General features: G+C 55.4%; 1 protein-coding gene across 1 annotated transcript in view; it reads left to right on the top strand.

Moving 5' to 3' along the window:
* LOC139242272 (plexin-B3-like) overlaps positions 1-13,238 on the top strand; it is a gene marked incomplete at its 3' end in the record, with an annotated part of 71,017 nt that overhangs the window by 33,178 nt on the left and 24,601 nt on the right. The window contains exon 5 of the mRNA XM_070870301.1: positions 7,058-7,158. Coding sequence (XP_070726402.1) covers positions 7,058-7,158 — 101 coding nt within the window. The remainder of the gene's footprint in view (positions 1-7,057; positions 7,159-13,238) is intronic.

The raw sequence follows: 13,238 nt of genomic DNA, 5'->3' as shown, positions 1-13,238 counted from the left end.
CAGAGATAGGGAGGGGTGTCGGGGCTGGAGGGGGTTATATAGATAGGGAGGTGTGTCGGGGCTGGAGGGGGTTACAGAGATAGGGAAGGGTGTCGGGGCTGGAGGAGGTTACAGAGATAGGGAGGGGTGTAGGGGCTGGAGGAGGTTACAGAGATAGGGAGGGGTGTTGGGGCTGGAGGGGGTTACAGAGATAGGGAGGGGTGGAGGGGCTGGAGGGGGTTACAGAGATAGGGAGGGGTGTAGGGGCTGGAGGGGGTTACAGAGATAGGGAGGGGTGTAGGGGCTGGAGGGGGTTACAGAGATAGGGAGGGGTGTAGGGGCTGGAGGGGGTTACAGAGATAGGGAGGGGTGTAGGGGCTGGAGGGGTTTACAGAGATAGGGAGGGGTGTAGGGGCTGGAGGGGGTTACAGAGATAGGGAGGGGTGTAGGGGCTGGAGGGGGTTACAGAGATAGGGAGGGGTGTAGGGGCTGGAGGGTGTTACAGAGATAGGGAGGGGTGTAGGGGCTGGAGGGGGTTACAGAGATAGGGAGGGGTGTAGGGGCTGGAGCAGGTTACAGAGATAGGGAGGGGTGTAGGGGCTGGAGGAGGTAACAGAGATAGGGAAGGGTGTAGGGGCTGGAGCGGGTTACAGAGATAGGGAGGGGTGTAGGGGCTGGAGGGGGTTACAGAGATAGGGAGGGGTGTAGGGGCTGGAGGGGGTTACAGAGATAGGGAGGGGTGTCGGGGCTGGAGGGGGTTACAGAGATAGGGAGGGGTGTAGGGGCTGGAGGAGGTTACAGAGATAGGGAGGGGTGTCAGGGCTGGAGGGGGTTACAGAGATAGGGAGGGGTGTAGGGGCTGGAGGAGGATACAGAGATAGGGAGGGGTGTAGGGGCTGGAGGGGGTTACATATATAGGGAGGGGCGTAGGGGCTGGAGGGGGTTACAGAGATAGGGAGGGGTGTAGGGGCTGGAGGAGGTTACAGAGATAGGGAGGGGTGTAGGGGCTGGAGGAGGTTACAGAGATAGGGAGGGGTGTAGGGGCTGGAGCGGGTTACAGAGATAGGGAGGGGTGTAGGGGCTGGAGGGGGTTACAGAGATAGGGAGGGGTGTAGGGGCTGGAGGGGGTTACAGAGATAGGGAGGGGTGTCGGGGCTGGAGGGGGTTACAGAGATAGGGAGGGGTGTAGGGGCTGGAGGAGGTTACAGAGATAGGGAGGGGTGTCGGGGCTGGAGGGGGTTACAGAGATAGGGAGGGGTGTAGGGGCTGGAGGAGGATACAGAGATAGGGAGGGGTGTAGGGGCTGGAGGAGGTTACAGAGATAGGGAGGGGTGTCGGGGCTGGAGGGGGTTATATAGATAGGGAGGGATGTCGGGGCTGGAGGAGGTTACAGAGATAGGGAGGGGTGTCGGGGCTGGAGGAGGTTACAGAGATAGGGAGGGGTGTAGGGGCTGGAGGGGATTACAGAGATAGGGAGGGGTGTCGGGGCTGGAGGAGGTTACAGAGATAGGGAGGGGTGTTGGGGCTGGAGGGGGTTATATAGATAGGGAGGGGTGTCGGGGCTGGAGGAGGTTACAGAGATAGGGAGGGGTGTAGGGGCTGGAGGAGTTTACAGAGATAGGGAGGGGTGTCGCGGCTGGAGGGGGTTAGGGGGTTACAGAGATAGGGAGGGGTGTAGGTGCTGGAGGGGGTTACAGAGATAGGGAGGGGTGTCGGGGCTGGAGGGGGTTACAGAGATAGGGAGGGGTGTAGGGGCTGGAGGAGGTTACAGAGATAGGGAGGGGTGTCAGGGCTGGAGGGGGTTACAGAGATAGGGAGGGGTGTCGGGGCTGGAGGAGGTTACAGAGATAGGGAGGGGTGTCAGGGCTGGAGGGGGTTACAGAGATAGGGAGGGGTGTCGGGGCTGGAGGGGGTTACAGAGATAGGGAGGGGTGTAGGGGCTGGAGGAGGTTACAGAGATAGGGAGGGGTGTCAGGGCTGGAGGGGGTTACAGAGATAGGGAGGGTTGTAGGGGCTGGAGGAGGATACAGAGATAGGGAAGGGTGTAGGGGCTGGAGAGGGTTACATATATAGGGAGGGGCGTAGGGGCTGGAGGGGGTTACAGAGATAGGGAGGGGTGTAGGGGCTGGAGGAGGTTACAGAGATAGGGAGGGGTGTAGGGGCTGGAGGAGGTTACAGAGATAGGGAGGGGTGTAGGGGCTGGAGCGGGTTACAGAGATAGGGAGGGGTGTAGGGGCTGGAGGGGGTTACAGAGATAGGGAGGGGTGTAGGGGCTGGAGGGGGTTACAGAGATAGGGAGGGGTGTCGGGGCTGGAGGGGGTTACAGAGATAGGGAGGGGTGTAGGGGCTGGAGGAGGTTACAGAGATAGGGAGGGGTGTCGGGGCTGGAGGGGGTTACAGAGATAGGGAGGGGTGTAGGGGCTGGAGGAGGATACAGAGATAGGGAGGGGTGTAGGGGCTGGAGGAGGTTACAGAGATAGGGAGGGGTGTCGGGGCTGGAGGGGGTTATATAGATAGGGAGGGATGTCGGGGCTGGAGGAGGTTACAGAGATAGGGAGGGGTGTCGGGGCAGGAGGAGGTTACAGAGATAGGGAGGGGTGTAGGGGCTGGAGGGGGTTACAGAGATAGGGAGGGGTGTCGGGGCTGGAGGAGGTTACAGAGATAGGGAGGGGTGTCGGGGCTGGAGGGGGTTATATAGATAGGGAGGGGTGTCGGGGCTGGAGGAGGTTACAGAGATAGGGAGGGGTGTAGGGGCTGGAGGAGGTTACAGAGATAGGGAGGGGTGTCGGGGCTGGAGGGGGTTACAGAGATAGGGAGGGGTGTCGGGGCTGGAGGGGGTTACAGAGATAGGGAGGGGTGTAGGGGCTGGAGGAGGTTACAGAGATAGGGAGGGGTGTCAGGGCTGGAGGGGGTTACAGAGATAGGGAGGGGTGTAGGGGCTGGAGGAGGATACAGAGATAGGGAGGGGTGTAGGGGCTGGAGGGGGTTACATATATAGGGAGGGGTGTAGGGGCTGGAGTGGGTTACAGAGATAGGGAGGGGTGTAGGTGCTGGAGGAGGTTACAGAGATAGGGAGGGGTGTAGGGGCTGGAGGAGGTTACAGAGATAGGGAGGGGTGTAGGGGCTGGAGCGGGTTACAGAGATAGGGAGGGGTGTAGGGGCTGGAGGGGGTTACAGAGATAGGGAGGGGTGTAGGGGCTGGAGGGGGTTACAGAGATAGGGAGGGGTGTCGGGGCTGGAGGGGGTTACAGAGATAGGGAGGGGTGTAGGGGCTGGAGGAGGTTACAGAGATAGGGAGGGGTGTCGGGGCTGGAGGGGGTTACAGAGATAGGGAGGGGTGTAGGGGCTGGAGGAGGATACAGAGATAGGGAGGGGTGTAGGGGCTGGAGGAGGTTACAGAGATAGGGAGGGGTGTCGGGGCTGGAGGGGGTTATATAGATAGGGAGGGATGTCGGGGCTGGAGGAGGTTACAGAGATAGGGAGGGGTGTCGGGGCTGGAGGAGGTTACAGAGATAGGGAGGGGTGTCGGGGCTGGAGGAGGTTACAGAGATAGGGAGGGGTGTAGGGGCTGGAGGAGGTTACAGAGATAGGGAGGGGTGTAGGGGCTGGAGGGGGTTACAGAGATAGGGAGGGGTGTCAGGGCTGGAGGGGGTTACAGAGATAGGGAGGGGTGTAGGGGCTGGAGGAGGATACAGAGATAGGGAGGGGTGTAGGGGCTGGAGGGGGTTACATATATAGGGAGGGGTGTAGGGGCTGGAGTGGGTTACAGAGATAGGGAGGGGTGTAGGTGCTGGAGGAGGTTACAGAGATAGGGAGGGGTGTAGGGGCTGGAGGAGGTTACAGAGATAGGGAGGGGCGTAGGGGCTGGAGCGGGTTACAGAGATAGGGAGGGATGTAGGGGCTGGAGGGGGTTACAGAGATAGGGAGGGGTGTAGGGGTTGGAGGGGGTTACAGAGATAGGGAGGGGTGTCGGGGCTGGAGGGGGTTACAGAGATAGGGAGGGGTGTAGGGGCTGGAGGAGGTTACAGAGATAGGGAGGGGTGTCGGGGCTGGAGGGGGTTACAGAGATAGGGAGGGGTGTAGGGGCTGGAGGAGGATACAGAGATAGGGAGGGGTGTAGGGGCTGGAGGAGGTTACAGAGATAGGGAGGGGTGTCGGGGCTGGAGGGGGTTATATAGATAGGGAGGGATGTCGGGGCTGGAGGAGGTTACAGAGATAGGGAGGGGTGTCGGGGCTGGAGGAGGTTACAGAGATAGGGAGGGGTGTAGGGGCTGGAGGGGGTTACAGAGATAGGGAGGGGTGTAGGGGCTGGAGGAGGTTACAGAGATAGGGAGGGGTGTCAGGGCTGGAGGGGGTTACAGAGATAGGGAGGGGTGTAGGGGCTGGAGGAGGATACAGAGATAGGGAAGGGTGTAGGGGCTGGAGGGGGTTACATATATAGGGAGGGGCGTAGGGGCTGGAGGGGGTTACAGAGATAGGGAGGGGTGTAGGGGCTGGAGGAGGTTACAGAGATAGGGAGGGGTGTAGGGGCTGGAGGAGGTTACAGAGAGAGGGAGGGGTGTAGGGGCTGGAGCGGGTTACAGAGATAGGGAGGGGTGTAGGGGCTGGAGGGGGTTACAGAGATAGGGAGGGGTGTAGGGGCTGGAGGGGGTTACAGAGATAGGGAGGGGTGTCGGGGCTGGAGGGGGTTACAGAGATAGGGAGGGGTGTAGGGGCTGGAGGAGGTTACAGAGATAGGGAGGGGTGTCGGGGCTGGAGGGGGTTACAGAGATAGGGAGGGGTGTAGGGGCTGGAGGAGGTTACAGAGATAGGGAGGGGTGTCAGGGCTGGAGGGGGTTACAGAGATAGGGAGGGGTGTGTGGGGGCTGGAGGGGGTTATATAGATAGGGAGGGGTGTGTGGGGGCTGGAGGGGGTTATATAGATAGGGAGGGGTGTAGGGGCTGGAGGGGGTTATATAGATCGGGAGGGGTGTCGGGGCTGGAGGAGGTTACAGAGATAGGGAGGGGTGTCGGGGCTGGAGGCGGTTACAGAGATAGGGAGGTGTGCAGGGGCTGGAGGAGGTTACAGAGATAGGGAGGGGTGTAGGGGCTGGAGCGGGTTACAGAGATAGGGAGGGGTGTAGGGGCTGGAGGGGGTTACAGAGATAGGGAGGGGTGTAGGGGCTGGAGGAGGTTAAAGAGATAGGGAGGGGTGTGTGGGGGCTGGAGGGGGTTACAGAGATAGGGAGGGGTGTCGGGGCTGGAGGGAGGTTACAGAGATAGGGAGGGGTGTCGGGGCTGGAGCGGGTTACAGAGATAGGGAGGGGTGTCGGGGCTGGAGCGGGTTACAGAGATAGGGAGGGGTGTCGGGGCTGGAGGGGGTTACAGAGATAGGGAGGGGTGTCGGGGCTGGAGGGAGGTTACAGAGATAGGGAGGGGTGTAGGGGCTGGAGTAGGTTACAGAGATAGGGAGGGGTGTCGGGGCTGGAGGGATGAGAATTTTGACATCGGGTAGCCCACAGTCGCGGTGTTTAAGGGCAGCGACTTAGTTAAATTAATGGCAAGTGTAGTCAAACTGGGAAAATGTTGATCGGAATTGCGCCAGAGCGGCGAGAGATCGCGGCGGAGGAGCGACGAATGAGGGAATGGGGCCCAGGAGAGGCGAGGGCCCGGGGGGCAGCAGGGGCCCAGCCCACACACTGTGCGATATGTGGGCGCACTGGGTCCGTGCAGCAGAGCAGGTCTCCAGTCGTCCTGGTTAACCCTTGCCCCTGGACCCAGACCTCGCTCTGTCAAGCCCCGTGTGGTGGCTGGTGTGCAACGGTCACCCCACGTTAAATACATCCACCCCCAGGCATCTCCCACCCTTCAGGATGTAGTTCGGGATCTGGAATATTAGGTCCTTCATTTAAACATCTATGAACTCTTGTGGCAGCAAGTCATCCTCGTTCGAGGGACAGCCTACGATGATGATAAGAACATAAGAAGTAGGAGCAGGAGTCGGCCATTCGGCCCCTCGAGCCCTGCTCCGCCATTTAATACGACCATGGCTGATCCGATCATGGACCCAGCTCCACTTCCCTGCCCGCCCCCTTATCGGTTAAGAAACTGTCTATCTCTGTCTTAAATATATTCAATGTCCCGGCTTCCACAGCTCTCTGAGGCAGCGAATTCCACAGATTTACAACCCTCTGAGAGATGAAATTCCTCCTCATCTCAGTTTTAAATGGGCGGCCCCTTATTCTAAGACCATGCCCCCTAGTTCTAGTCTCCCCCCATCAGTGGAAACATCCATAAGAACATGAGAATTAGGAACAGGAGTAGGCCATCTAGCCCCTCGAGCCTGCTCCGCCATTCAACAAGATCATGTCTGATCTGGCCGTGGACTCAGCTCCACTTACCCGCCCGCTCCCCGTAACCCTTAATTCCCTTATTGGTTAAAAATCTATCTATCTGTGATTTGAATACATTCAATGAGCTAGCCTCAACTGCTTCCTTGGGCAGAGAATTCCACAGATTCACAACCCTCTGGGAGAAGAAATTCCTTCTCAACTCGGTTTTAAATTGGCTCCCCCGTATTTTGAGGCTGTGCCCCCTAGTTCTAGTCTCCCCGACCAGTGGAAACAACCTCTCTGCCTCTATCTTGTCTATCCCTTTCATTATTTTAAATGTTTCATTAAGATCACCCCTCATCCTTCTGAACTCCCAACGAGTAAAGACCCAGTCTACTCAATCTATCATCGCAAGGTAACCCCCTCATCTCCGGAATCAGCCTAGTGAATCGTCTCTGTACCCCCTCCAAAGCTAGTATATCCTTCCTTAAGTAAGGTGACCAAAACTGCACGCAGTACTCCAGGTGCGGCCTCGCTGCATCCACCTTGTCGAGCCCCCTCATAATCGTATATGTTTCGATACGATCACCTCTCATTCTTCTGAATTCCAATGAGTGGAGGTCCAACCTGTTGAACCTTTCCTCTTAAGTCAACCCCCTCGTCCCCGTTTGCCCCAGTTGGGGTTAGCGTGGTTCCTTGTTGTGTGTGCGATTAGTGCTATGTGCGCGGTGCATTAACCCTTGCCCGTTCTCTCTCCCCCCCCCCAGGTGGTGAAGGTGCCCGTATCCGAATGTCCGCAGTACACTGACTGTGCGGCGTGTCTGGGAGCTCGGGACCCGTACTGTGGTTGGTGTGTGCTGCAGGGTCGGTTAGTATTGGGCGCAATCGAGCCGCGGCCGAGAATCGCGTACCGTGCACGGCGGAGACGCGCGCCACCGCGCCCCACCGCTGCGCGCCGGGGTTTACTGTCCACACCTCTCCATCTCCCCCGCACACCCACCCCCCCCCACCTCACATCACCATCTCTGTCCACTCCTTCCTCCCTCCTGCGTTCATCCATCACGACCAATTGTCGGCAGTCCCTCTCTTCTATCTGCAATACCTCGACAGACTGAATACTGCGAAGTAACACAGGTACAAACCTGGCTCTGCTTTATTCGGGCCCAACGTGACCACAATGCATGATGGCTGGCCTTTTATATCTGCGCACAGCCCAATGACCTCCGACAGTGGCGCCCCCCCTCCCCCCCTTGGTGGCTAGTAACCCCAAGCATACATACATGACAATATCGCCCTTCAAGATATTAGTAACGGTCGTTCTACAAATTGAGACGGTCCGGGACTTTCCGCTCCCGAGTTGAACGTCCCAGTTCAACTGCAGCCTCGGGCGCGTGTTCTGAGTCTGTTATGACTGGGGGCTGGGTAGCCGATCTGATGGGAGTGGCGATGACCAGGTCAGGGATTGAAAGTCCGGCTGCATCGATGACAGCGGAGTCCTCTGATGACGGGGCGGTGGTTGGTTGGTTGGTCCCTGATTGTGTCTCCCTCAGACTGTTGCCGTTCATCCGTGTGCCATAGCGTTATCCGACCGACGTGTTTCCCTGCATGTCTGCCCATTCTTGAGCTCGACGAGAAACGCGCTGCTACCCTCCTTGGCCGTAACAGTACCGGCGACCCACTTGGGACCTTGACCACAGTTCAGTGCACACACAGGAGCATTGATAGAAATGTCGCCATCATGATACCCCTGCTGATGTTGACATCGGTATTCGACACGATTATTCAAGTCAGGGTGGACAAGAGACCTCTCTCCATCAATCGTTCCAGCAGGGGGGAGGACCCCGGTAAGCGTGTGGAGGCCTTGTCCTGTAACTAAGCAATGTGCGTGACAAGCGAGTCTGCAGATCATGCTTGACAAATCTTCTGGAATTTTTTGAGGATGTTTCCAGTAGAGTGGACAAGGGAGAACCAGTTGATGTGGTATATTTGGACTTTCAGAAGGCTTTCGACAAGGTCCCACACAGGAGATTAATGTGCAAAGATAAAGCACATGGGATTGGGGGTAGTGTGCTGACGTGGATTGAGAACTGGTTGTCAGACAGGAAGCAAAGTGTAGGAGTAAATGGGGACTTTTCGGAATGGCAGGCAGTGACTAGTGGGGTGCCGCAGGGTTCTGTGCTGGGGCCCCAGCTGTTTACACTGTACATTAATGATTTAGTCGAGGGGATTAAATGTAGTATCTCCAAATTTGCGGATGACACTAAGTTGGGTGGCAGTGTGAGCTGCGATGAGGATGCTATGAGGCTACAGAGTGACTTGGATAGGTTAGGTGAGTGGGCAAATGCGTGGCAGATGAAGTATAATGTGGATAAATGTGAGGTTGTCCACTTTGGTGGTAAAAACAGAGAGACAGACTATTATCTGAATGGTGACAGATTAGGAATAGGGAAGGTGCAACGAGACCTGGGTGTGATGGTACATCAGTCATTGAAGGTTGGCATACAGGTACAGCAGGTGGTTAAGAAAGCAAATGGCATGTTGGCCTTCATAGCGAGGGGATTTGAGTACAGGGGCAGGGAGGTGTTGCTACAGTTGTACAGGGCCTTGGTGAGGCCACACCTGGAGTATTGTGTACAGTTTTGGTCTCCTAACTTGAGGAAGGACATTCTTGCTATTGAGGGAGTGCAGCGAAGATTCACCAGACTGATTCCCGGGATGGTGGGACTGACCTATCAAGAAAGACTGGATCAACTGGGCTTGTATTCACTGGAGTTCAGAAGAGTGAGAGGGGACCTCATAGAAACGTTTAAAATTCTGACGGGTTTGGACAAGTTGGATGCAGGAAGAATGTTCCCAATGTTGGGGAAGTCCAGAACCAGGGGTCACAGTCTAAGGATAAGGGGTAAGCCATTTAGGACCGAGATGAGGAGAAACTTCTTCACCCAGAGAGTGGTGAACCTGTGGAATTCTCTACCACAGGAAGTAGTTGAGGCCAATTCACTAAATATATTCAAAAGGGAGTTAGATGAAGTCCTTACTACTCGGGGGATCAAGGGGTATTGCGTGAAAGCAGGAAGTGGGTACTGAAGTTTCATGTTCAGCCATGAACTCATTGAATGGCGGTGCAGGCTAGAAGGGCTGAATGGCCTGCTCCTGCACCTATTTTCTATGTTTCTATGTTTTTCTATGAACCACCCCTTTCACACTCTGCTTGATGGCTCGGACCGCACGCTCCACTTGACCGTTGGGTGCGGGTTTGAACGGTGTTGACCTCACATGTTTGATACTCATTGAGTTTCATGAACCCTTGAAACTCCAGACTGGTGCAGCACGACCCGTTGTCGCTTACAACGTTGTCGGGCAGACCATGAGTGGCGAACATGACACGAAGGCTCTCAATGGTAGCTGTGGATGTGCTGGATGACACGACTGCACACTCTGTCCACTTGGCATATGCATTCACCACAACCAAAAACATCTTCCCCAGGAAGGGACCTGCAAAGTCGATGTGGACCCTGGGCCATGGTTTGGACGGCCACGACCACAGACTCAGCGGCGATTCCGCTGGTGCTTTGCTGAGCTGCATGCAGGTGTTGCACTGATGCACGCATGATTCCAGCTCAGAGTCAATCCCAGGCCACCGTACGCGAGACCTGGCGATGGCTTTCATCATGACAATACCGGGATGCGTGCCATGTAGATCACGCACAAATTTCCCTCTGCCTTTCTTGGGCACAACAACACGATTACCCCACAGAATACCATCTTTGCGACGGATGGAAGATTTGGTCGCCTCACACATTTGCTTGGGTCTGGCAGACCAATCACCACTCAGGATACAGCGTTTCACAACCGATAATATCGGGGTCCTGGCTGGTCCAGGTCTTAACTTGTTGGGCCGTGACAGGGGTTCCTTCACTTTCAAAAGCATCCATGACTAACAGTCGGTCTGCCGGTTGTGGCATTTCCACCTCCGGTGTGGGCAACGGCAGACGGCTCAGTGCATCGGCACAATTCTCGGTGCCAGGTCTATGGCGAATGACATAATCCTAGGCAGATAAGGTCAGCGCCCACCTCTGGATGCGGGAGGATGCATTGGTATTGATACCTTTGTTTTCCGAAAACAATGAAATGAGCGGCTTGTGATCTGTTTCCAGTTCAAACCAAGGACCAAACAGGTAACTGATACATCTTTTTAACCCCATACACACAGGCTAGTGATTCTTTCTCTACCAATGCTGCCGGCTCTTTCCACCTTTGACAAACTTTTTGAAGCATACGCGACAGGTTGAAGTTTACCCGACTCATTAGCTTTGTTGGAGCACGTAGCCAACCCCATATGAAGAAGCATCACAGGCCAATACTCAACGCTTACACGGATCATAATGTACCAGCAGCTTGTTAGAGCAAAGCAGATTAGTGGCTTTCTCAAAAGCTCTGTCTTGAGACGCACCCCAAACCCAGTTGTCGCCTTTTCTTGTGCAGTGGCTCTAATGAGGTGCTCAATCTGGGTAAGGAATTACCGAACTAGTTGAGTGGCCCAAGGAACGGATGCAGCTCCGTCACATTCTGCGGCGTTCTTTGACGGCCTTGGTTTTCGCGTCCGGGGGCCTGATGCCGTCAGCAGCAATCTTCCCTCCCCAGGAATTCGACTTCCGGTGCCATGAAGACGCACTTCGAGCGTTTCAGTCTGAGCCCCACTCTGTCCAGACGATGTAGAACCCCTTCCAGGTTGCTCAGATGTTGGGCGGAGTCACGACCCGTGGACCAGGATGTCATCTTGGAACACCACGCTTCTGGGGACGGATTTCAGTCGACCCTCCACGTTCCTCTGAAATATGGCTGCAGCCGAGTGAATTCCGAAAGGGCGCCTGTGGTAGATAAACAGTCCTTTCAGAGTGTTGATGCACGCAAGTCTCCTTGATGTCTCGACCAGCTCCTGTGTCGGTGTAGGCCGACATCAGATCCAGTTTAGTGAACGGCTTCCCCCACGGCCAGCGTTGCAAACAGGTCATCGGCCTTCGGTAACGGGTACTGATCCTGTTTCGAAACTCGGTTGATCGTCGCCTTGTAGTCTCCACAAATCCTGCCAGTGCCGTCACTTTTCAGCACGGGAACCATGGGGCTGGCCCATTCGTTATATTCGACCGGTGATATGATCCCTTCCCGCTGGAGTCTGTCCAGTTCGATTTCGACCTTCTCCCTCATCGTGTACGGAACCGCCCGAGCTTTATGATGGACGGGCCTTGCATCTGAGACCACGTGGACCTGCACCTTGGCTCCCGTGAAATTGCCGACGCCTGGTTCAAACAGCGAGGGGAACTTGCTCATGGAGTATCCTCCTCCTCCGACAACGCTTTGATCTCGTTCCAATTCCATTTGATTTTTTTCGAGCCACTTCCTGCCGAACAACGTTGGACCATTGCCTGGAACAATCCACAACGGTAAATCGTGAAACGCACCATGATACGACACCTTGACTACTGCACTGCCGATCGCTGTTATGAGTTCTCGAGTGTACGTACGCAACTTGGCATCGACTGGACTCAGCTTAGGCCTCACAGCCTTAGTATCCCACAGCCTGTCGCATGTCCTCTGGCTCATTATTGATTGACTCGCCCCCGTGTCCAATTCCATCGATACCCGCACACCGTTAAGTTTTACATTCAGGCAGTGACTAGTGGGGTACCGCAAGGTTCTGTGCTGGGGCCCCGGCTGTTTACATTGTACATTAATGATTTAGACGAGGGGATTAAATGTAATATCTCCAAATTTGCGGATGACACTAAGTTGGGTGGCAGTGTGAGCTGCGAGGAGGATGCTATGAGGCTGCAGAGTGACTTGGATAGGTTAGGTGAGTGGGCAAATGCATGGCAGATGCAGTATAATGTGGATAAATGTGAGGTTATCCACTTTGGTGGTAAAAACAGAGAGACAGACTATTATCTGAATGGTGACAGATTAGGAAAAGGGGAGGTGCAACGAGACCTGGGTGTCATGGTACATCAGTCATTGAAAGTTGGCATACAGGTACAGCAGGCGGTTAAGAAAGCAAATGGCATGTTGGCCTTCATAGCGAGGGGATTTGAGTACAGGGGCAGGGAGGTGTTGTTACAGTTGTACAGGGCCTTGGTGAGGCCACACCTGGAGTATTGTGTACAGTTTTGGTCTCCTAACCTGAGGAAGGACATTCTTGCTATTGAGGGAGTGCAGCGAAGGTTCACCAGACTGATTCCCGGGATGGCAGGACTGACCCATCAAGAAAGACTGGATCAACTGGGCTTGTATTCACTGGAGTTCAGAAGAATGAGAGGGGATCTCATAGAAACGTTTAAAATTCTGACGGGTTTAGACAGGTTAGATGCAGGAAGAATGTTCCCCGATGTTGGGGTAGTCCAGAACCCGGGGTCACTGTCTAAGGATAAGGGGTAAGCCATTTAGGACCGAGATGAGGAGAAACTTCTTCACCCAGAGAGTGGTGAACCTGTGGAATTCTCTACCACAGAAAGTAGTTGAGGCCAATTCACTAAATATATTCAAAAAGGAGTTGGATGTAGTCCTTACTACTCGGGGGATCAAGGGGTATGGCGAGAAAGCAGGAATGGGGTACTGAAGTTGCATGTTCAGCCATGAACTCATTGAATGGCGGTGCAGGCTAGAAGGGCCGAATGGCCTACTCCTGCACCTATTTTCTATGTTTCTATGTTTACATTAATCATTATCGGTTGGCTCTTTAGTTAGGAACGAATACAGTCCATGCACTACCTCCTCTGGTATCTCGGATCGCGTATCCGGATCCGCGCTAGTCTGACTCTCATCCTCCACGTGGTGTGTCGCAGCACGCTTGCTCACCTGCGGACACTTGCGCTGGAGGTGCCCCACTCTCACTCTCCCTTTACACAGATACTGTTTGAACCGACACTGACGAGGCCGGTGATTTCCCCCACA

This window comes from Pristiophorus japonicus, unplaced genomic scaffold, assembly GCF_044704955.1.
Source record: "Pristiophorus japonicus isolate sPriJap1 unplaced genomic scaffold, sPriJap1.hap1 HAP1_SCAFFOLD_1285, whole genome shotgun sequence".
NCBI lineage: Eukaryota > Metazoa > Chordata > Chondrichthyes > Pristiophoridae > Pristiophorus > Pristiophorus japonicus.
This window is presented reverse-complemented; position numbering and strand designations above follow the sequence as displayed.